General features: G+C 37.3%; 1 protein-coding gene across 1 annotated transcript; it reads left to right on the forward strand.

Annotated features, from left to right (window-relative positions):
- The first annotated feature begins 145 nt into the window (after positions 1–145).
- On the forward strand, positions 146–26174 carry RGS13 (regulator of G protein signaling 13). Its single transcript, XM_070749013.1, has 5 exons — positions 146–500; positions 7472–7540; positions 18078–18139; positions 23427–23593; positions 24543–26174. Exons 2-5 carry the CDS (start codon positions 7476–7478, stop codon positions 24750–24752), a joined length of 504 nt encoding a protein of 167 aa, XP_070605114.1. The 5' UTR covers positions 146–500; positions 7472–7475; the 3' UTR covers positions 24753–26174.

Below are 26174 nucleotides of genomic sequence, written 5' to 3' on the forward strand. Positions count from 1 at the left end.
CTTTTAAAATGAGGGTTGATCATAGGAGAGAAGCATCACCTGATAAGGGACTGGAAACTTTTAGCCACAAAATTACACCCTTATCTGTTGATTGCAGCCATTGTTCATAACTTCTTCCAAAAAAAATAATAATAATGTGGCTTCAGTCAATTAGTAAAGATATTCTACAACTGACAGAACAAACATCCTCTTATCAATGGATCTCTGAAGGCTGGTGGAACTTCCTACTAACCACAAGCAACGTTTAAATGTAAACACATGAAGATGACAACTCCCAAAAGCAGAAGGGAAGCGCTTACTGCTTTCAGTAACACCAAGAAGGACGCAATAATATGAGACTTAGTTCTTTTTCAGAAGCAGATACCCAATGCTGTATCCTCTGCAAGTCAAAAACTACTAAAAGTGATCAGATTTTGGCATAGATCTGATTTTAAACAGAAGCAAATATTTTCCTCAACCATCACAATAAACCCCTCCTCAAAAACTTGGAGGATATTGTGGTAAGTAAGCAATTATTTTATTTATTTATTTGTTTGTTTGTTTATTTTGCCAAACAATTATAGGGTGCGCTTATGCACGCTCCTTACAGACCTCTTAGAAAGGGGGAGAAGTCAATTGTAGATAGTCTAAGATTAAAGGTTTTGGAGTTAGGAGTAGAAAACAGAGTCAGGTAGTGCATTCCAGTTGTTGATTACTCTGTTGCTGAAGTTGTATTTTTTGCAGACAAGTTTGGAGCGGTTGACATTTAGTTTAAATCGATTTCGTGCTCGTGTGTTGTTGCGGTTGAAGGTGAAGTAGTCATTAACAGGTAGGACATTTTAGTATATGATTTTATGAACTATAATTAAGTCAGAATGGAGATGGTGGAGTTGTAAGTTGTCTAAACCAAGAATTTCAAGTCTGGCGGAATAAGATATTTTGTTGTGAGAAGAGGAGTGAAGGACTCTTCTTGTGAAATATTTCTGGACTCATGTCAGATATGCAATGTGGGTTCCATACAGGTGAGCTGTATTCTAGGATTGGTCTGACAAATATTTTGTAAGCTCTTGTTAGCAGTTCAAAATTACCAGAGAAGAAGCTGTGAAGGATTAAGTTAACAACTCTTAAAACCTTTTTTGCAATGTTGTTGAAGTGGGCTCTAGGACTTAGGTCATTGGATATGATTACTCCAAGATCTTTGACAGATTGAGGGTTGTCAATGTTCAATTCCTCCAAGTTTATATTTAGTATTCTGATTCTTTTTACCAATGTGTAAGACAGAGCATTTAGTGGTGGAGATTTGAAGTTGCCAGGTTGTAGACCATTCTGCCACGTGGTCAAGGTCTTTTTGAAGGGTAGCAGTATTGTCCATGGTATTAAATAGTTTGACATCATCTGCAAAAAGAACTCAATTGCTAGTGATGCAATTGCAAAAATCGTTTATGTATCGTATGAATAGTGTTGGTCCTAAAACACTACCTTGAGGGACACCACTATTAACAGGAGCAGGAAGAGAAGTGGCACTTCCTATTTTGACCACTTGTTGTCTGTTAGATGGGAATGCTGTTAACCAATTGTGTAGTAGTCCAGAGATGCTGTAGGATTTGAGTTTCAGAAGAAGTTTGTCGTGGACAACTGAGTCAAAGTCTTTGCAAAAGTCGATATAGATTGTATTAATTGAATTACCTTAGTCAAGTTGAGTGGTCCAAATGTTTTTACAGTGTAAGAGTTGTAGATTACGGGATAATTTTTTTCAGAAACCAAATTGCTTATTGGAAAGCAGGTTATTAGCTTCAAGGTGGACTGTAATGGATTGGTTTATGATTGATTCCTTAACTTTGCAGGTGGCACAACACAAAGAGATAGGTCTGTAATTTTCAACGTTGCTTGGATCTCCTTTTTTTGAAGATAGAGATGACTGTGGCAAGTGACCATAGTGTGGGTAGGGAGCTAGTACTGAAAGATTTATTAAAAATTATGCTTAGAGGTTCAGCCAAGGTGGAGGAGAGCTTTTTTAAGAAGTATGCACATAGTCCATCTGGTCCAATAGATAAAGATGGTTTTAGGTTGTGTAATGTCTTTCTAACACTATCTTCTGTAAAATCAATTTGTGTAAAATCATTGAGGTTACTTGTGGTGCGGTTAGGAAATGTTGGGCATGAGCCATTGTTGTTAACAAAGACTGAGCTGAAGAAGATGTTAAAGAGGTTGACTTTGACTGGTTCATCATTATGGTCTATATTGTTTGGTCCTTTAAGGGATGGGATGGGTCTAGAGTCTTTGAGTTTATTGTTAAAAGTTGTAGAAGGCACAAGTAGACTTTGTCCATAGAAGATTTTTCTTCTTGGATTATGTAATAATTGGTATATTCAGTCTTTATTTGGTGACACAAATTTTTATAGCGGCCTTTAAAGTTTGAAACATGGCCTGCTTTATTTTTGCACCAAATAATTCTTTTTTTGGTTTGGAGCTTTCTTATTTTTATGGGTAATTTGTTTTTCTTAGTTTTGGTGAATATTAGTGGTATGTATAATTTGATGACTCTTTGGATTTCAAGAGTCTGTACCTAACTGCCATGGAATTAAAAAAACACCTACTGTACTGTTTAAGGATAAAATAATCTAAAACAGTAAGTACAGTGTCATTCCAATAGGACCTCCTCAGTTTGAAATATTTTATTGTTTTATGTAGCATCATGTGTTTGTACTTCTAATAAAAACACCAAGAAACCTATTAACCTAATTCTGTCAAAGAGATGAAATTCTGTAGATTTTTATACAAGAATGAGTGGGCTAACGAGAGGCAGAAAGGATGGGAATACTATCAGTTCGGTCTTTTGGGATATCATTTTTGTTCAACAACTATTAAGGGTGATTAATGAATGTCTATCATTTCATCTCTTAATTCTTAGCTATTAACTCTGAATCAGTGGATATAATGATTTTTTCATACGCTTTCCCAGATTAGAAGAAAACTGTGGTTAAGATACATATAGTTACAATGGAATATTTGCAACTGAAATAGGTCCATTATTGTGCAAATTGTATAATGAAAACTTGGTAAGTGTGAAAATGTAAGGCCTTATAATATTAAGATATTACATTTCTGAAACTGAACTACATAAGATAGTCCATGTTTAATATTTCTGATAGGTGAGAGACAGAAATATATATTTAAAAAATGAGTTATTGGTGCCTATAACTGAAGTACCCTGTGGTCAAAACATTTTTGAACAAAGAGCAAATTTAAAATAAATTTAATAACAGCTTTATCCATTTCCTTTCACCATTTTTAAATGAGGAACTAGATTCATTCATTCCTTTTTATTATGCTGTATATAATAAGTATATCTACTTAGTATAAAATATAGTAAGTATATCTATTTATTACCACTCAAATTTAACATTTCACAATCATTGGAAATGATTGACAATGTGGAAATACTCAACAATCTTGTCTTAATAGAAAAAGTCATTTACCAGATCAAATCACCTGAAAGATAGCACATTACTTGATCATGTTAATGAGTTTTCACATTTCAGTGCTGATGCTGTTACTTATTAACCACTCAGAGGTTTTGTAAACAGTGCAGCATATAGGCCATAGTAAGTTGCAAATGAATGCACACTGCATTGCTATGGCTAGATCTTCTTCCAAGAAGAATGTACGATATAGTGCTGTATTTCTTCCTTAGGTGTTTTTGGAATAAGATGCACCTTGCCTTCTTTCATGAAATCCATTTTGCTGCACCTCTGAATGAATTAGCTTTTCTATTTTTCTCTTTCATTAAGGAAGCAAGAAAAGAAAGAAAGAGAGAGGGGGGAGGGAGGGAGGAAGAAAAGAAAGAGAGAGGGAGGGAGGGAGGGAGGGAGGAAGGAAGGCAGGAAGGAAGGCTTCTCAATAGGTGGGCTTTTGTTTGGTTTCCAAGTTTATACATTCTAAAAGTAAACCTTTTAATGAATGTAAGAATTCAACATGCATGGAAGAAGTGTAATGCACAAGTGTAACAGGACTTTTTTTTAATACTCCCTACTGATAATCTGGATAAATCCTCAATGCAGATAGAACTATAGTTGAATTAATCCCATCCTTATGGCAAGGCTTTTCAAAATTTTCACCAATTTCAATGATAAATGAAATTGTATAACACCCCTCCCCCACAAATGAAATTGATTCTATTAGTACTAGGAACAAACAATATATGAATATATTCATACTTTCTTGATTTAACATACATATTCATACTTTTTGATTTAAGTTTATTTTATCAGCACTATTAGTAAATAGATCATCTTTAGCTTTTTTCTTACCAGGTAACAGAAATGTTCTTCCCTTGGAAATCTAGAAATGAACAATAGTGTGTAAAAATACAGAACTTCACTAACAATTGTATACACACTTTGATGGACACCCTCAAAGACTATAAAAGCCATGTGAGAAGTTAACTGCTGTTGTGAGTGATGGATACACTCAGTATTCAAGTGCTGACATTTTACAGTTTATTTTGTACGTAAGGTTTGTCCAGCAAAAACAGGAAGACCTAATAATACTTCTGCTTTGTGTGCACAAGTGTCACCAACATTAAAATCACAATCATAGTTGTGACTACTTGCTTGTGACCTCCCCAGAGGCTGAGACATATAATTACAGAATTCCTGATTTATTGAATGTTGAATTTTGCAAAAGCAGGTAAACCTTATAAAATGATTTGAAAAAGAGATGATTCTATTAGAGAAGTTATATATGTCAAAAAGCAGTCTTTTGTTTAACAGACTCTGGCTGATTGCTTCACAAGTTTGCAACGCTTGTGGCTCATTTTTGAGGAACTGAGAAGGAGGGTGGATGAAGATATTTGTTGGACTGAAAAAAACTTTTCATCTTAGATTCAATGAAAGCTAATGCGTGTATGTCAAATAAAATCAACCCAGCAAATATAGTTATTGTGCATGATTAGAAGTCCTGAATAGTGCATTCTATATGCATCATTAGATGAATATGAGTGACTGGTTTTTAAGAATTTGGGTTTTTAAGAAAGTGGGGTTTCAGGATGATTTTAGATTTAGATTTCTAAATGTTGTAAAAAAAAATTCTTGATGTGAGCCACTCTGAGGAGAAGGACGTCATAGAAATCTAATAAATAAATAAATAATAAATAAAATAGATAACTAATAAGTAAATTCCAGGGTGTGGACTTTCAGGATAGTTATTTGTATTTAATTCATTTATGAATTTGCTGAGAGTAAAGGAAAAATCATAGTAGTTAATCACTTTCCTGAAATCTGAAAGAACTACTGAACTTGATGTGCCTATTACAATTTCACTTCCACTAACAGCCAAGTCAAAACAAACCAGTATCTCAGTGCCAAGCAATTTATTTTGATATGTCTCTTCTCCTGAGTTGTTATCTAATTTGGTAACAAAACATTCAGAAATCTACCAATAAGCTTGGAGAACAAACCTCCACCCTAATCCTATATCAGAGCTACATATATTCACCATTCTCTCTCTCTTCTCCTTCATAAATGTACAATAGTAAATTAAATAATTGAAAATTGGCTCTCTTTCAGAACACCCACTTGCAGCTATTCCACTCTAACTAATCATAAAATTAATTCAGGAAATAAGACATTTTTATTTAAGTGGTACATTTCCAATAATCTAGAAACCACAGATGGCTACCAAAGATGGATACTACAGCTATATATCCAATCCCATCTAAAGAGCACTTCTTCCCAGGGTAACAGACTTCTGTGTATTAGTTCTTCACACTTCAGCTCAGTCTGCATAGATCCTCTGGCTTTGTGTGTTTGTAGTAAACATTATCAGAGGAGATAAGAAAGCATTGTCACAGGAGTCCACACAGGGGCAGCAAAGATGGTGCTTTCCCCTTGAATTGGTTCTCCACAAAGAAAAAGAACAATACTTCTCAGTGTATTTACAAAAGTTCTATCATATTTACCTCTGAAAAGTGTTTGGAAACTTCAGATCATGCAGAATGCAGCTGTGAGAGCAATCATGGGCTTCCCTAAATATGCCCATGTCACACCAACACTCCGCAGTCTGCATTGGTTGCTGATCAGTTTCCGGTCACAATTCAAAGTGTTGGTTATGACCTATAAATCCCTTCATGGCATCGGACCAGAATATTTCCAGGACCGCCTTCTGCCGCACGAATCCCAGTGACCTGTTAGGTCCCACAGAGTGGGCCTTCTCCAGGTCCCGTCGACTAAACAATGTCATTTGGAGGGACCCAGGGGAAGAGCCTTCTCTGTGGCGGCCCCGACCCTCTGGAACCAACTCCCCCCAGAGATCAGAATTGCCCTCACCCTCCTCGCCTTTCGCAAGCTCCTTAAAACCCACCTCTGTCGTCAGGCATGGGGCAACGGAGATATGCCCTTTGCCCTAGGCCTATACAATTTGTGCATGGTATGTTTGTGTGTATGTTTGGTTTTTTTAAAATTAGGGTTTTTAAAATTATTTTAAATATTAGATTTGTTATATGTTGTTTCACGATTGTTGTTAGCTGCCCCGAGTCTGCGGAGAGGGGCGGCATACAAATCCAATAAATAAATAAATAAATGAATGAATGAATGAAGGAAGGAAGGAAGGAAGGAAGGAAGGAAGGAAGGAAGAAAGAAAGAAAGAAATTTAGCACATCTTAATTAATATGGGCATGCAACACAATAAGAAAAGATACTTTGTGGATGATGATGATAATGATGATGATTGTTCCAATCCCAGAATGGTGGGCCAATAACTGAGGGGAGCCAGGCCTTTGTGCTAAAGCTCTCTTTATTTCATACAGCAGCTAACAGGTTGCCAATGCATGGCAGCTAACACATGCACGTTCTCAGCTGATGGTAATCACGAATCCTGTTTGACAGCTCCTTATACGGAGAAATGTCAAACAGGTAGCCAATCAGGAGGCAGTGTGCACCCTCTGTAGAGACCGGACTTGAGTGAGAACTCACAGACATAACAATGATGATGATGATACCAACATGCATGGCGCTCCATGATGCAGATGCACTAAAAGTGAACTGCCATCAAGGAATTTACAATCTAATATTCAACTGAGAAAAAGAAAAGAAAAAGAGGGAAATTAATTCATGTTACACAGGGCCATGCTAGATCTTCAATTTAGGTGCAATTACATGTGAATATTTGAGATTTGAGGTTGATGCTTCATGGAAAAGAGACGTCATGAGGAGTTTAGAAAGATTTGGTCATACAGCTATTCTGGGAAACTGACCCTGGTATATAGGAAAAACAAAGGAGAAAGGGTATAATCTTGCAGGAATGGAAAAATAGCTAATAATCAGTATATTAACTCAACCCCACATGTAATGAGCTCAAGATAAGTCTGGATAAGATGAAAATTGGTTTGTTTTGTCTGGAAGATGACCTAAAGTTGCATCAATACATATACATTATGATTTTCTCTGCATCCTACCAATATCCCTTAAATAGAATATTTGTTTTCTTCATCCAGGATTATGAATCGCAGTATCTGTTGGCTTTGCAGTTTGTTCAGAGATGGCACAAACAGAGTCATTTCCAGGTAAGTACAAAACAATCTACAAGCAGTCTTATTTACAGAAAGGTAAAGGAAGAAACCAGGAATTTTCAGTTTTTTGAGAGTGACCTTCAGATGTTACTTAACCATTTATATTTATTATGTATTATTTCATTTATTTAATTTATAGGCCACCCAACTCCTTCTGGACTCTAGGAGGTTCACAACATCTAAAAAAAAAGTCTAAAGAACAGTTAAAAACCCAATAAGAAACCATTCATATTGGTACTACATTGTTCAATGGCTTCAGGTCTGCTGGCAGAGCCAGGTCACGGCTTTCCAGAAGGCCAGTAAGGGGGGGGGGGGCAGTACAGATCTCAGAAGACAGTTGGTTCCAAAGAGCCAGAGCTGCCACAGAGAAGGCACTTGCCCGCAGCCCTGCCAACTGACATCGTCTGGCCATAGAAGGCCAACCCTGTGGTCACTGGGAGCTATATACAATGTTGGAAGCAATAATAGGAGGAGGAAAAATCAAATCTTATATGTCAAATTGAAAGTGTCTTTTGAAAGGGCTGCTGATATTCAAGTTGAATCCAGTTGTGCATGTCCACTGATAGAATGGCATATCTCCATAAATTACTTCCTCAACTCCACTCAACCCTAACTCCATGCCTTCACTTTAATTTGCTTTGGAGTGTTTGGAATCCAATAGATTTGGGGAGAAACTGAGTACATAGAGAAGGGAAGTTCCATTGAGCAAAGAGCAGTGGTAGGCTCCTATGGGTACAGTCAGGTACGCAGTACCAGTAGCAAAAGTTTGGTCAGGTACACAGTACCGGTAGTAACATTTTGATTTTTGTGGGTTTTTTTCCCTTCTGGGTTCTGGGTATGTTTTTCCTATCACAGTAAATAAGATTGAATTTGTATAATTTTAGAAGAGCTGTGCGTGTGTGTGTGTGTGTACATACACTTTATATAGTAGATAATCAGGGGCGGGCTACTGCCCGGAAGTGGGGGGACGCAGTGGGGTAGCGAAAATGGAGCTCCACCCCAGAACACCCAATTTACAGTGAAAGATGTTGAAACAAAATGCATAAGCCACGCCCACAGTGTGGTAGTAAAAATTTTGGTAGCCCATCACTGGCAAAGAGGATACCATCTCTACTTCTTCTTCTACTACTACTATTACCACTCAAACACACACTCAAAAAAAAATGATGTAGGGTTTTGACTGTACAGTAGTGACTGCAATGCTTTCTGAACAGTAGTGACTGCTGACACTGCTCAGTAGTTCAAAATATAGTCTAACGTGGAATTTAAAAAATGCAGACATTTGGGTTTCTTTTTTATTAGTATAATCTAGATTGGGAATTTAAGGATAATGAAAATAATTATTCCCCTACCAGCTGTAAACCACAAAGGCCATCTGTTGCTTTGTGTGGGGAGAGGAGTGCTTTTGTCATCTAAATATAGGAATCCCAGGGACTTTATATTATTAACCACATGACTTGAACCAGTTGACCTAACAGTTTACAGGTTTTTCTCCCCTTTTTTCCCCTCTTTCGTTAATGTTTGTTTGATGAATTATGGACAATTAAAAAGCTGCACACCTTTTATTGCCATTTTGATGTTCCTAAATGTGTCTGGGCGATAAACAAACATAACCCAGATTATGTTGTCACCAAAGATTGCCTCATTTGAGTGTTAATGATTATAGGCCCAAAAGTGCTATTAGCATAATACGTAGACATATGTGCATGCATATCTATTCATGTTGTTCAATAAAACTAGTGAGATAGATTATAAATTAGCAAGCCTATAAAAACCCTACAAACAGCCAAGCTGTTTTATGGATCTTTTGTTTGGCCTCAACATTTGGAAGACAATTTTACTTTTAATCAAGAGTGGATTACTACTAAAGTTCAAAATAATGAAGTTATTTTTGTGAGCATTTGGGAGGTGATAACAGGCTAAAGGAGAAGATGAAAACAAATGCTTCTATTTTGTATCCCAACACATGGCAGTCTAAGACAGCTAATCTCTTCCATTTTTTAATGCCAGAAAATCAATTACTTCACTTCCAAAATTTTAAACAGTGGGAATCCATAGTGTTCTATCCATTTAAATAATTACAAAAATAGATTACTTCATAGTACTTTGTAACATAATCTAACCTTATAATTTAAATTGCTACATTTTGTTATTTTTATACTACTCTTCCTTTCATTAGTTTCTTTTTAATATAATTTCTGCAATCCTACTTGCCTAGGAACAGGTGCCAATCAATTCTCTGGCTCTATTTGTAAATGTTGAATAGGTTGCTTGTTGATATATTTGGTACACTATATACCAATTGGTATATTTCCAAGTGCACTCATTGAGCAAGAATGACTAAATAAATAGTTCAAAAGCAAGTACAATTTTCACTACAAAGAAATATTGTAATTACATCAGAGAATTTGAAACATGAATATTTCAAATTCTGAACAAAGGAGGCTTAAGTAAAATAGGTCCTAATGTTGCAATAACTTCAATTGCACTTATTTTCTGTTAAGTATGTCCACTTTTATTGATGATGCCATTCATTTGTTCATTTGTTCAATCATTGTACACATAGACAAAATACCTTAAGAATAAAAAGATTGTCAGATTGGGGGGTGGGGTCTCATGGCCGCAGCACTGGGAATTATTCCCTCTCTCCTGGGAATGTCCCCAAGTCCTATTGCCCTGGGATTGTGGTCCTTTTGGACCAGACCAGATCTCTCCTGCAGGGAGAGTGATGCATGGGACACTGCCAGTGAACTGGCTTGTCTCGCACCAGCTGTGGTGAAGCCAGACAGGCAGCCATGCCTGTTCCGACACAGCTGTGGAGACTACGCAATGCCAGGATGGTAGCCGAATGATTCCATCTGGAAAGAGACTTAGAGGAGTTACCTTCAGAGGGGAAGAAGGGATTTCCTGTCTATGTTCGTAAGCGGAGAGTGCCTGAATGGGATTTTAGACTTTTGTTTCTGCTCTTGGTTGCTGGACGGAGTTAAAATGGCCTGAGATTGAAGAAGTGTGGCATTTCAGCGGAAGCTTTGAAAAGTAGCGAATTGCATATCATTCGATTTTTTTCTAACTACCTAATTGGTTTTCTTTGAAATTCGCCTTTTGGAATTTGGAATTTTAAACTTCTGTTGTGGAATCCTTATCTTTCTTTTTTTCTATAAACAAAGAGGAACATAACACCGGAAGAACAAGTCACTAAAACCGGAAGGAACTATAAAAGAGCTATTCAGAGAAGACTTGGAAAATTGATCGCCTAGCGACATCGTGTGTCCAGAGGAAATATAGCAGTTTGCTATATGTTTAAAGACAATATTCTTGCTGTGAGAAGATGGATCAGCTAATGCATGGAAGGAAGGAAATAGTCAAAATGAAATTATTTGAACTGAATTGAACTTATTTGAATTGATTTGATCTAATTGGACTGATTGATTTGACTGAAATTACATATGGACTGCCTGATCTGACTGAAATTACATTGAATAATATAAATTGAAATTAAATACTCTTAAGAATTAAATACTTTTAAGAAAATTAAAATTAAAATACTTGTAAGAATATCTAGAAGTTACTAAAAGATATTAGCACTTTCTTTTTCTTTTTTTTCTTCTCTCACAAAACTATAAATTATAAAAAGAATTGAGTATACATAATGAATTGGATTTATTAATATTTTAATCTTATGGGAGTTTACTAATGAAAATACACATCTTTTATATATATATATATATATATATATATATATATATATATATATATATATATATATATATATATATGAATGATGAGGCAGCAGCCATCTCGATCACCGGAACATAAAAACTTTAATAAAACTTAGCTTTCGTTAGCATGCTGCTAACTTCGTCAGAGTATTAAAATGCCATGGGAGACAATCACATTTATAAAGCATTACTCAGTCTGCTCATAGCCCGCGTCACTGGGCCACACCCTTCCCTCCCCTCTGCAGCAAGCCTAATTGTAGGCTTAATCATGCTGGTTAAAGGGGGAACTACCGCTTTTACTCGTGTCTGTTGCCTATTTCCCTCCCCAAGGGAGGAGGTGGAGTTACGAGGCAATGCTTTAGAGGTATTTGATATTACTTCCTTCCACCCATTACCGTTGTTACTTTCTATGGTGGTACATGTCTGCTCTTGCAATTTTTTTGCCCATGCCCTCGTCCTAGGTCTGCACTGTTCTAATCCCCCCTTGTCCCCTGCGTTAAACCTGCATTGTGCCCCTCCCCCTCTACCTCCGTGTTGCTCCAGTATGTTCCCTTGTTTCCCACTAGGGGTTGCTCCACCCTCATTTAGCTGGTTTCTATGCCTGGCCTGGAGAATTCTGTTAGGGGCTTTATCCAATCCTAATGACCTATCTCCTTTAAGTCGTTGTTGGTGCCTTAAAGCCTGGTATGCTGATGGCATATCAATATGTCTATTTAAAGAATTTTCGTTGGAGAACCAGGCTTCTTTTAGGAGGCGACCTCCCTTGGTTTCATCTCGCGCCAGAATCTCAGTTCCCTGGAAATCGAAGCCATGATCCTGCTCCTCCATGTGTGTCCAAATCTGGGAGCGTTGTTCCTGACGTCGGACCGCCAACTTGTGTTCGTGTATACGAGTTCTCAATCTTTTAGCCGTTTCACCCACATAGTGGTGCGCACAATTATTGCAGTTTATACGGTAAATTACTGAGGAGGACTCCTCCTTCACTAAGGTTTCCTTCGGGCGCATTACTGATTTTCTCAAAGTTTGATCCGGCCTGTGCGCTACTTTGACCCCATGGGGTGCCAGTATGCGTGCGGCTGTTTCGGATACCCCTTGTATGTACGGGAGTACCCTCCACGCTGATGTTTCGTTTGCGCTTTCAGTAGGTTGTCGGGGTCTGGGTGTGGTGCACCGTTGAATAAAAGCTCTCGAGTAGCCATGACGTATAAAAGTTTGGTAAAGATACGCTCGTTCTTTTTGTTTGGCTGCCCGTGTGCTACAGTGAGTATTGATTCTGTTAAATAATGTCCGTATACAGCTGACTTTATGTGCGTTGGGGTGATTGCTTTCGTTGTGTAACATGCGGTCCGTGCTGGTGGTCTTCCGGTATACCTCCGTGTCGATGCTTCCATCTGGGTTCCGGTTGATCTGTACATCCAGAAAGGCCAGTTTACCATTGGCCTCCTCCTCCATCGTGAACTGAATATCCGGATATATGGAGTTGAGAATTCCCATGAACCTAATTTTATCACGTTGTTTAATGATGGTAAACGTGTCATCGACGTAGCGTGTCCAGAACTTGGGTTTGTATATTTCCATGGCTTCTCTTTCCAATTGCTGGAGAACTGCTTCTGCAATCACGCCCGAAATTGGGGATCCCATCGGTGTGCCCTTTACTTGTTCGTATATCTGGCCGTTGAATGTAAAGTATGTTTTTAGGCAGAATTTCAATAACTGGATGAGGTCATCCGTGCTGGGGGCCTTACAATGTCTTGGTTCTGTTGTTGCCAATAAATTGTTAATAGTTTGAATTGCTAGATCCTGGGGGATAGATGTAAATAGTGAAATAACGTCAAATGATACCATTACCTCATCTTCCTCCACCACCACCACCCCTTTAAGCTGTTCTAAAAAGTCTGTAGCCTAACATACGGTGGTGGTGGTCCCTTCAATCAGACATTGTATTTGGCCATGTAGCCATTTGGCCAAACCAAATGTAGGGGTACCACGGAGAGAAACAATGGGGCGTAAGGGTACCTCCGCCTTATGAATTTTGGGTAAGCCATAGAATCGTGCCATGGCTGAATCTTTCGGACGGATCCTTCTTATCACTTCCTCATCCAATTTGCCTTGTCTCTTAAGTTTGTCCATCATTTTATTAATTTGGTTTTTGAATGATACCATGGGGTCTTTATCAAGAGGTTGGTAAGCACTCCTGTCATTAAGAAGGTTGTGGGCTTTGTTGTTGTAATCTACCCTATCCATAATTACAGTTGCCCTACCTTTATCTGCTGGTAGCACCATGATCGAATTGTCCTTCCTTAATTCTTGGAGGGCTGATGTTTCTGATGTTGACAAAGTCTTACATGGTCTGTGATTGGCAAGAAGTCCTGTTATACGTTGCCTAATGGAGTTCTTTGTTTCCTCTGTGGTTTCAATCTGATGGACGGTTGACTCCAAAGCTGCCGCAAAGTCAACTACCTTAGCATCAGCCAAGTTGAAGCCAGCATCCCGTTGTAAGATCCAGGTCTGAGTGTCTGTAAGAGTCTTTGAAGACAGATTGTGCACCAGCGTCTTCTCTGTCTGATGGATCCTGCGTGCACATAGTAGTTCTGTCTTTTTCTTGAGCGTGTTGAATTTGTGCCTGCGTGCTTCCCATGATAGCATTTTAATACTCTGACGAAGTTAGCAGCACGCTAACGAAAGCTAAGTTTTATTAAAGTTTTTATGTTCCGGTGATCGAGATGGCTGCTGCCTCATCATTCACACATATACCTGGAACTCGCATTTTTAGGACTATTCTTGATATATATATATATTAGATATATTAGACTCCAAGTCACTAATATTCTGTGCTCTAGTAAACCTCCAAAAAGTAACATACAGCAGGAAGAAAGAGAGGCACTTATCAATCTAAAGAAAAACCAGGATATAATAATCCTTCCAGCTGATAAAGGAAACTCCACTATAGTAATGAACACAGCAGAATACAAAGAAAAAATGACAAATCTTCTAAAAAATCCGGCCTACAAACTCCTAAGCACAGATCCTACCACCTACCTAGAAAAAACCACCAAATCTAAAATCAAGGCCTCTCCCATCAGCGAAGAAATCCAGCAAAAAATCATCCCCAGAGAAAAATCTTCCATATGTCCAAAACTCTATGGCCTTCCAAAAATACACAAAGAAGGAATACCTCTCAGGCCAATAGTCAGTTCTATAGGCTCCCCTCTACAAAACCTTGCCAAATTTTTAGCCAAATACCTTCAACCATATACAGAAACTATTACCTCATATGTTCAAAATTCATCCCACTTTATACAAATAATTAAAAAACAAAACCTACAACCCGATGACCTACTTGTAAGTTTCGATGTCGTGTCCCTGTTCACACAAATACCTATTACAGAAGCCTTGACAGCTATCCAAGACAAACACAAACCCCCCAAATATATCCTAGACCTTACCAACCACTGCCTGACCAATACATACTTCATCTATAATGAACAAAGATATAAACAAATAGAGGGAGCCCCCATGGGATCACCTCTATCACCTGTCATAGCCAACCTCTATATGGAATATTTCGAAAATAATGCTTTAGAGCAAGCCAAATACAAACCCAAACTTTGGCTGAGATATGTTGATGATACCTTTGTAATTTGGCCACATGGTAAAGAAAAACTAGACAATTTCCTCACTCATCTCAACAGCCTACACCCCAAAATACAGTTTACTATGGAAACAGAAATCAATGATCAACTTCCCTTTCTAGATGTACTGGTCTATAAAAAACCCAATGGCAGCCTAGGACATACTATCTACCAAAAGAAAACCCATACCAACCGTTATCTAAATGCACACTCACACCACCACCCCGCACAAATCACCTCAGTGGCCAAAACTCTCATCACCAGAACCAAACGCTTAGCTGACCATGAGCACTTAAAAACTGAATTGAACAAACTCAAAGATGTACTAATTTCTAATGGATTCAAAGAGAAAACAATAACAAACCTAATCAATAAAGAGACACCCCCCAAAAAACAAGATCAAGAACAGGACAATGGCACCACCATCCTTCCTTACATCAAAGGCACCACGGATAAAATTAGTAAAATTCTACAAAAACATAACATCAAAACCTCATTTTGCACTAACCAAAAAATATCTAATATCCTAAGGAGCCCCAAAGATAAAATCCAATTAGAATACCAAGGTATCTATGAAATCCCTTGCAAAACATGTGCAGCCACATACATTGGACAAACTAACCGAAGAGTGAGCCAGCGCATGGCAGAACATATGAATGCAGTCAAGAAACAGGAGAAGACCTCCTCCCTTGTCCAGCACATTAAAAGAACAGGGCACGAAATTGACTTTGAAAAAACTAAATTACTCCACAAAACAGAGAATTTATATAAAAGAATCTCTCTAGAAGCTATTGAAATTGAAAAAAGATCTTTTTGTTTAAATAAACGGGATGATACCTCACGTCTGCCAGAGATTTGGAAACCAGCCTTAAACAAAATAAAAACTTCATTATAATCAATATGTCAATCCTTTAATTATTATGATTTTAGAATTTTATATTTGGAAATCAGACTTAAACAAAACACTTCATAATCTTCATACCATTCCTTCTATAACCATGATTACACCAACCAATCAGATCACGGAAGCATAGTCACCCAATCTATTTGCTACATTCAAAGCAAATCTCCACCCCCACACTACATGCTAAGAAGGAATGTCAGTTGCTAATATTCATTTGCAAAAACACAGAGATTGGAACTCCAGCCTGATGATGGTAAATGTGATTTTACCGAAACGTCGCATAGACATGCAAAACATTACACAGGGCAAAACCCGAACTCAGAACAATCTACATATATATATATATATATATATATATATATATATAAATATATAAGCAAGTGATATAAAGTGTAAAATGGAAGAATTATATAAGAGAAGAAAATGTAATGGCTTATAAATGAAAAAATTGAAAATAGCTTTGATCATTGCGTATAATATAGGTGAGATATTTGATAATGATTATTATTATTTTGGGATGACTTTTTTTCTGTTTTCTTCTTTGCTCTCTTTCTTTTTTTTTTTATTCTGATTGATTGAATTATAAATTCCCTATTTGATTTATGGTGATAAACAAAATGGGAGGAAGGGGGGGAAGAAAAGGGAGGAGAGCTATAATAACAGGAGTAGGATTAATATGGGATAATAATTAGCACTAATTATGTTAGGCATCATAAAGAGAGACAGATGAAACAACAAAGAGTTAAAATGAATAGATTAGGGAAGATTATCACACTGAGTTCGATAGATTTAGAATTAGGGATAATATATAGATTAGGGAAATATATAGATTAGGGAAGATTATGGCACTTCATTTAGCAGTGAAAATAATTAGAGTAGGGAAGATTGTTGCACTGTTGTGACAGTGACACATAGATTAGGGAAGATTATTACGCTGGGATTGGCAGCGGGATTTATAGATTAGGGAAGATTATCACACTAAGAACGGCAGTGGAAAATATCTAGATTAGGGAAGAAAATTAATACTTTGGTCTTTTTTAATGGAAGATACTTTTCGCACAAAATAATGGAATAATAATGATTTATATTTATTTTGATCTGTTTAAGTAGAAATGATATACTGATATAATGAAAGAAGTGAAATAAATGAATTGAGTAGGAAATGTATTTTAAAATTTCTAACAACAACCTTCCTCCTATGTATAGATTAAGATACGATATGAATAGTGTTTCTTTTTCTTTTTCTTTTCTTTTCTTCTTTTTTCTTTCCTTTTTTTTCTTTTTTAATTTTTTTTCTTTCCTTCCTGGGCTTTTAAAGAGACATAAATTTGTATATTTTCTATTGTTAAGGACAGCTATGTTAAAATGAAGGTTTTTTCAAATATAAGTAGGAATGTGTTTTCTAAGAATGCTAGAAAGAGACTGAAGCACGATGGCACAGTTAGGAAAAATAGCAAATAGCCAAGAGAAATTTAGATAGCTATAGCACTTTAAATGTAAATGAAAGTGAAGAACATTATCTAAAATCCAGATGATAGCATTTGGAAAGGAGGTAGCACAGGATGAATGATATATACCAGAAATAATTGGTTAAATAATTAGAAAAAAATGATTAATTTGACTAAGAATTTGGCATTTGATATTGTATTGTATTATATTTTAATTTGAGGTATGTAAATTAGAATCTCTGTAAGGTGTGAAAAACAATAAAAAAATTTATACACCCCCCTCCCCAAAAAAAGAATAAAAAGATTGTCAAGGCTACTTCTAAAACAAAATACAAATAATGTTCTGCCTCAGTACTGGAAATGGAGGTACATCATGTAAGCACCCAGTCATACAAACTGCTTCCTTATGAATTCATCTCTGAGGAGCAAAAATATTAAAATTTTCTCTACTTGCTTCTTGCCATCTAGTTTTTAACCTCGATTTCTGAAACTTGGATGTGCTGCCCTATCTTTTCTTGACAGACAGGCCCACATGCAATAATATTACATCTATTATAATTATTTTAAGTGATTATTTAAATTGTCTAAAAATGCATATGTATTCTCTGCCATGGGAAATATTTGTTAAAGATAGCATTGCTTTTTTTTCTGTTCCCTTAGCTTGAAAATACAGGAAACAAATTCTGTTAGTATTTGGGGATGCTCAGCAAAGCACAAGGATAAATTATCAATATCCCTAGTCTTAGATTTTATTAAAGCTAGTTGTGAAAATGTGGGTTTTGGCTGTTCTAACTTTGGGTTTTCTGTCCTTGCCCTTGCTTCTCAAAGGATAAGCCTGGAAGAAGTTCTTCAGTGGTCTCAGTCTTTTGAAAAGCTTATGGCTACTAAATGTGAGTAAATACATGATTATTAATCAGAACAGTAAGAAGGAATGGGAATAAATAAATGGCATTTATGACATAGGACATATTCAAATAGCCAATGTAGCATGCCATCTTCCAGTCCACGAGGCAGCATGAAGTATACCAATATAAATCTTCTCCGTCTATGTAACTGATTTCAACTCTGCCTCGTGAACAAGGTTGGAAAAGTGTTAGAGTGGTCTAACACATAGCAACTCCAAATCTCAACTAGTAAATGCTCTGTCCTACACATTGGGAAGAAGAATCTGAACTCCAAATATGAACTGAAAAATCAAATTATCAAGATAATCCCCACTCGGTTAAAGACCTTGGTATACTAATAACAAAAGATTTAAGTGCCAAAGCCCACTGCAACAACATAGCCAAGAAGGCTTCAAGAGTTGTAAAACTAATCCTATGTAACTTCTGCTCTGGCAATCTCACACTACTTACCAGAGCTTACAAAACTTTTGCCAGACTCATCCTCGAATACAGCTCATCTGTTTGGAACCCATATCGCATCTCAGACATTAAGACCCTTGAAAATGTCCAAAGATACTTCACCAGAAGAGCCCTTCACTCTTCCACTCAAAATAGAATACCCTACGAGACTAGACTTTCAATCCTGGGCCTAGAAAGCTTAGAACTAAGACGCCTTAAACAAGATCTAAGTATTGCCCACAAGATCATATGCTGCAACGTCCTGCCTGTCAGTGACTACTTCTGTTTCAACCACAACAACACAAGAGCACACAACAGATTTAAACTTAATATTAACCGCTCCAAACTTGACTGTAAAAAATATGACTTCAGTAACCGAGTTGTCGAAGCATGGAACTCATTACCGGACTCCATAGTGTCATCCCCAAACCCCCAACACTTTACCCTTAGATTATCTATGGTTGACCTATCCAGATTCCTAAGGGGCAAGTACAAGTGCACTAGAGTGCCTTCCGTTCCCTGTCCTATTGCTCTCCTATATCTCCTATACCTTTCTTCTATTCCTATATATCTTCTATTCTTTCATTGATATGTTCTATTACTATAACTTCTTTTCTATTATCTCTTAAATATATTTTACTATGAGTATCTCCTCTATAACCTTCATCATGTATTTCACTATGTGTATATAGATATATACCCACTTAAACCCTCATTGTGTATTGGACAAAATAAACAAATAAATAAAAAATAAAATAAAATAAGGCTAGCCTGACAGTTTCCTACAGGGCAAATTAAAATGCATGAATTTCCCAGGCAATGATCCACCAATCATTGTTCCTAAAGTGTGGCAGGCTGGGCTGGGCAAGGAGACAAGTTCTGACAAATGCCTAGAATGGTAAATTTAGCCATCTTTTCAAATCTGATTGGGAAGGTGCCATTAAAGCAGAAGAAGAAGACCCAAAATTCCTCTCCCCCCACAACATGATTTGGCTGAAGATAAAGTAGAAACTTACCAACTAATGAGACAAATGAGTGTAATGAACTTAAATGAACTTAAACAACTTTCAACTTAACTTTCAAGCTGATTTATGGCAACCTAAAGTAATCATTTTTCACTGGGGGATTCTTACCAATGGACTTCTGCTAAGGACATCTCAGATTATTCCTCTTTTCATTTTGTAATATGCTATCATACCCAGTCTGTGTTCCCCACAGAAATTGATCTTGTTACAGCAAAAAGAGAAACTAAACTTTTCAAAAAGGAATGTCAGTTAAAATAAATCTGCCCTGATTTTTACAGAACGTAGCTCATTCCATGCATGGTATATTTCTCAAACTCCACAAAATGCAAATTTGCTGAAAAACATCACTGATTGCTCCCCATAATGCATTGTGTGGGATGAGGTGAACTGAAACAAATGGCTATACCAGCAGTTGAATCATCTGCCAGAACTTGATTTTCAGGATGAGTGGGGGATTTCTGCCTTTCTGCTCTACTGAGAAGACTCCACACATTGATACTTATCACAAAGTTCAAGCACTGGATCGTCCACCCCAACTCACAGATTATCAATGATTAACTCTCTTACACTCTTCCTCTTTCACTCTATCACTTGCATGTTCTCTCACTTATTTCTCTTTTACTTGTTCTTCTGCCACATTCCATCTCACTCTCTTGTTCATTCTGTGCTAATCAGTTTCCTTCATGCTCCATCACCTACTCTATCACACATTCCTCAAGAGGCCTTCCCTGGATCCAACCTCATTATACAACTACCGTCCTGTCTCCAACCTGCTCTTTGTGGGCAAGGTTGTTGAGAAAGTGGTGGCACTCCAATCCCTGCGGTCCTTGGATTAAGTGGATTATCTGGACCCATTTCAATCTGGCTTAAGATCCAGTTACAGCACTGAAACTGCTTTGGTCACTCTGATGGATGATCTCTGGCATGCCTGGGATAGAGGTCATTCTTCTATTCTGCTTTTTCTTGACTTCTCAACAGTTCTTGACCATGGTATCCCTCTGTGACAGCTGGAGGGATTGGGAGTGGGAGGCACTGTTTTATGATGGTTTTCCTCCTATCTCTCTGGCTGATTGCAGTCACTATTAGTGGGAGGACAAAGGTCAACCCCTAGGCCCCTCCTTTGTGGAATGCCACAGGGTTCAGTCCTCTCTCCTCTCCTTTTCAATATCTACATGAAACCACCGGGTGAGATTGTCTGATGGCATGGGGTGAGTTACCAACAGTGCGCTGACGAAACTCAGCTGTACATTTCCATCCTATGGAATTTAGTGAAGTGGTGGATGTGATGTGCTGGTGCCTAGAAATCATAAGGGTCTGGATGGGAGTCAACAGGCTTAAGATCAACCCCGACAAGACTGAGTGGCTGTGGATTTTGCCCCACAAGGACTGTACCATCTGTCCATCTTTGGTGCTGGGGGTGGAAAAGAAATAACTAGATCCACAGCTGAGGTTAGAACAACCTACAGCCCTACCTAGACCAGGAGGCTCTTCACACAGTCACTCATGCCCTCATCACCTCACATCTGGACTATTGCAAGGCATTCTACATGGGGCTATCCTTGAAGAGCATTCGGAGACAGTTACCCATAGACCACTGGAGTTGGGTAGCATATAAATCTTGTTAAATATTAAACATTTCCTCACTTTCACCCTCTTTACTACTCACTAACCCATTCTCCATCTAAAAACAGAGGCTGGGGAGTCCTTTGGCAGTATCAGTCTTCATCTCAGAGACAGGCCCAAACCATTTAGCCAAGTTCACAAGGCATCCAAGAACTTTTTCAATATTTATTGAAGTAACTTAAGAAGCAATAACAAAGAAGCTCAGCAACTGTTATGTTTTAAGAATGTGATCTATATTTAGAAATAACATTCACAATCTTTTGCTTATTTTTCTATTCCTTACCCTGGACAAGAGACCTGCTTTTGAGCACGTTGGCTCATTTGCTTACGTCCTTTGGATTTTCCAGACTGGCATTTTATAAAATACCAGTTTCTTTTTTTAAAAAAAATATTCTCTGTTGAAATCAAAATACCTATGGTGGATATTACTGCCAATCAGAAGGTTGTGGTTGGGGGAGGCATGCAAATAGGATCTAAGGCAGTGTTTCCCAACCTTGGCAAGTTGAAGATATCTGGACTTCAACTCCCAGAATTCCCCAGCCAGAAAATGCCAAGGTTGGGAAACACTGATCTAAGGTACCAAGTGAGAAAATGATAGACATGAAATCCAGCTTAGTGACCTGTGTCTGTCTAATTCAGCTCACAGGGTTGTTGTTGAAGAGGAAGGTATGTTGGATATGTTTGCCACCGGGATGGATTCCACTTACCTTTGCCACATTTTGCATGTGTCCCTCATGCATTTTGGCTTCTGTGCATGCTCAGTAGTAGAGCTTAGGTGGCACAGTGGTTACAGTGCAGTACTGCAAGATATTTCTGCTGATCACTGGCTGCCAGCCATTTGGCAGATCGAATCTCAGTAGGCTCAAAGTTGACTCAGCCTTCCATCCTTCCAAAGTTGGTAAAATGGGGACAATATGCTTACTCTCTGTAAACTGCTTAGAGAGGGCTGTGAAGCCATATATAAATCTAATTCTACTGCTAAATCAGCCCAAAACACAGCTGAGGAGTTGATCAGTTCTACTTTGGGCAAAGGAATAAAGATCAGTATAAACCCGGTGGTGGGGAGGAGGACCTGTTTACAAACAACAGAACAAGAAAAAACCTTTTAAAACAAGGTCACCAGTGGGTTGCTACCAGTTAGGTAATCTGAACCAAACAGGGAGAAAACCACCCCTGAAATTTTGTCACCTTCAGTTATTGTAAAGATAACAAAGGTGGGATATTTTGTAGGAACAATACATCAGTTACCCAAATAATTAGAAATAGAGACAGAGATATATAAATGAAACACAAATTGTTTCAACTCCTACCCTCAAAACGTCGCTACAGAGCACTGCACACCAAGACAACTAGACACAAGAACAGTTTTTTTCTGAACGCCATCACTCTACTAAGCAAATAATTCCCTCAACACTGTCAGACTTTCTACTAAATCTGCACTTCTATTCTACTAGTTTTTCTCATCATTCCTATCACCCATTTCCTCCCATGTTGACTGTATGATAGTAACTTGTTATTATATCCTAAGATTTTTATTAATATTGCTTCTTCATTGCTTATTTGACCACTATGACAATCATTAAGTGTTGTACCACATGATTCTTGACAAATGTATATTTTATTTTATGTACGCTGAGAGCATATGCACCAAGACAAATTCCTTGTGTGTCCAATCACACTTGGCCAATAAAATTCTATTCTATTCTATTCTATTCTATTCTATTCTATTCTATTCTATTCTAAATAGAAATAGAAATCAAGATTGAGAATGAGAGATCAAGATAGTAGAGATATATTAAGCTTAATATAAGAAGCCTAATGTAGTTAGACATATAGATAAACATATAGATATATCTATATATACAATTGACCATGTTCTTGGGGATGGCAATACTAAGAAAAAAGAAAAATATTACCCCAAATATTCCTTTAACTATATATTATGGTAAATGAAAGGGAAAACAAAACAAAATAGATAGCTATCCGCTAAAGTAATTTTCACTTCCTGTTATAGCCTCAGCATCTCAGAAAATGATTGTTCATAATGTATCTTATACAGAGAATAAAACATAACACATCTGCCCTGAGTCCTTCGGGATTGGGTGGCATAGAAGTCGAATAAGTAAATGTTATCATAATTACTTTTAGTATAGTTTGCAAATCAATGCTTGACATATTATTTTCAGATGGGCCGATCGTCTACAAGTCCTACCTGAAGACTGAGTATAGTGATGAGAACATGGAGTTCTGGTTGGCTTGTGAAAAGTATAAGAAGATTTTATCACAGAGGAAAAGAATATCAGAAGCACAAAAACTTTTTAAGGAATTTATTCAACCCCAGGCTCCGAAAGAGGTAAATTAATAAATTGGGCAGGACTACAAATAATTTCTTATTTTGCAACAAACTGTGTGAATGCTCTCATAGTGTTGAGCATTTTTAATAATTTATCCAAATGGACAATATATATTACAGATTGAAATCTTACCAATAGCTTTTGTCTATAGAGATTCTCGGTCGTGCAGGTTATGGTCCCAAAAGTGTTTTGGTGGTTTTTTTTCAAGAGGCAACTAGACCTTTGGGACTTACCAATAGCTTGTATGATGAATAAGAAATGTATTTCTTTACTGATGAGGAATACCTCATTAAATCTTAACATAAGGCTACACAAGTAGGCTGCTAGCAGGAGATATATCTCTAGAAGGCCACCTTTATAAATAAATACATTACAAATACAAACACAATGAATTAATGGTGCATCAAATTCTATAGTATCCATGGTAAGAATTTATTTTTTTCTTACGATGACAAAATTGTGAGGGAATTTGGGCTGTGAATAATTGGCTTCAAGTCACCCAGTAATTTTCTATCACACTTATTTGTGTCACGTTAGCCAGCATCGGAGCTTCTAGATCAGGAGGGCTGAACTTTAGTTCTAAGTCCATCCTGATATGATATTTGTTGTTAGCCGCCCCGAGTCTTCGGAGAGGGGCGGCATACAAATCTAATAAATTATTATTATTATTTTATTGGAATACATTTAATTTGGCTTCAGTTATTCTGCATTACGGTGTTTTTTTTGTTTTTCTATTGGTTTCTCTGTTTTTATGCTTTTAACCATACACAGGTTATCCAGATTATTTGCAACTTGGGAAGCTATACCCAGATAAATAAATTTTGTCACATTGTCAAATTTTTCATATTTCATGATGCCACTTTTTTGTACATTCTTCAGCATGTTACTCTGTCTAGCTTCTGACTGTTCTTTAAAAAGTAAAATAAAAAAAATCCCTATTTTTTTCAGATTAATATTGACAGTCCGGTGAGAGAAGGTATTACCTTGGAGATTCAGGAACCAACTCGGTGTTGTTTCGATGAGGCTCAGAAAATTGTTTATCTGCATATGGAAAGAGACTCATACCCCAGGTTTCTTAGCTCAGAAATTTACCAAAGCTTTATTTTCACTCTTTCAGCACAGCAACAATCAACACTCTGTCTCAAAGAGGAAAAGTAAGAGCTTTATTTTGAGTTTCAAAATCAGATAAAAGAAAGCGTGGCACTTTCATAATATATTACACTGCAATTCCCATCATTCCCAGCCAGCAACATCTTTTCTGATTTAATACCTCCTGGGTTGCACTCAAAATCACCTCCCTCTGTTTAGAGAAGAACGCACTAAATGAACGCACTTAGAAAATATAAATATTTTGACATGGCTATTATTTTCTTGTTTTAAGTTGGCATGGGAACGTTTATATAAAACGGAACTGTAAAATTCAAAGGTATCAGCCAAAGCTTTAGTATTGTCTGAATAATGGAACCATCACAATGTTAGAGGCTTATGAGGTTGAATTAACCAAGTACTCTTACTCACATCAGAACTTCTAAGTCTTAGTAACTTCTTAACGTAACACTCCTCTGCGGCACTTCCTGCCTTATGCAAGTTACAGCATCAATAGCCAGAAACTCTATGAACATTCAGGCAGTCACCCAGCCATTAAGCTATTAAGTCTCTTTTAAACAATTCAAGGAAGACTACAGCTGCTGCATTCTTTAAAAGCCACAGCAAACAAGAAACAGTACTGTATATGTCAGTGATGGTGAACCTTTTTTCCATCGGGTGCTGAAAGAACATGTGTGCATGTTATTGTGCCTGCGCAAGTGCCCACGTCCATAATTCAATGGATGGGGAGGGTGAAAACAGCTTCCCCCACTCCTCTGGAGGTCCTCTGGAGGGCAGAAATGGCCTGTTTCCCAATTTCTGGTGGGTTCAGTAGGCTCGTTTTCACCCTCCCCAGGTTCCAAAGGCTTCCCAGGAGCTGGCGGAGTAAAAACACCCTCTCCCATCCCCCTGGAGGCTCTTGGAAAGAAAAACTGTCCTCCTAGAGCCTCTGTGAGCCAAAGATCAGCTGGGTGGCACACACATGCACATTGGAGCTGAGCTACGGGAAACAGCTTGCATGCCAGCAGATATGGCTCTGCATGCCACCTGTGACACCCGTGCCATAAGTTCGCCATCACTGGTGTAGGTAATTGGTAAATTTGAACTAATATATTAAGGACAGGCTATGTTTATAGTATTATATTAAAAATCTATATAATTCAGATATCGTTGACTTTTAAAATTTACTTTTATTTTAAATAGTATATTTTTAGAAGTTTTGTTCACCCCTACCCTCCAAGGGAACTGTAATTATTGGGTGGTTTAGAAATATAGGGATATCAAATTAAAGTGTTTCAAAACTTAATTGATATAGAAAGGTAGTTGTAATTCAAACCTGTTTTTCAAAGGAAACAACCAGGCATTGAACACAAACGCTGAAAATTAACTGTGAAGTTAATATGAATATAAGTGAGTAAGTGAACATAAGTAGTGTGAATTTAAGTGAAAGGGGAGATCTTTTGAAAGATATTTAAATTATTATTTTCTTACAAT

Source organism: Erythrolamprus reginae, chromosome 3 (assembly GCF_031021105.1).
Source record: "Erythrolamprus reginae isolate rEryReg1 chromosome 3, rEryReg1.hap1, whole genome shotgun sequence".
Lineage (NCBI taxonomy): Eukaryota > Metazoa > Chordata > Lepidosauria > Squamata > Dipsadidae > Erythrolamprus > Erythrolamprus reginae.

What these genes read in the sequence shown, in the direction of transcription:
- RGS13 (XM_070749013.1), top strand. Translation starts at nt 7,476, where the DNA reads ATGAATCGCAGTATCTGTTGGCTTTGCAGTTTGTTCAGAGATGGCACA. An exon ending in ACAAACAGAGTCATTTCCAG is followed by an intron (nt 7,541 to 18,077) that starts GTAAGTACAAAA and finishes TGCTTCTCAAAG; the next exon opens with GATAAGCCTGGAAGAAGTTC. An exon ending in AAAGCTTATGGCTACTAAAT is followed by an intron (nt 18,140 to 23,426) that starts GTGAGTAAATAC and finishes TATTATTTTCAG; the next exon opens with ATGGGCCGATCGTCTACAAG.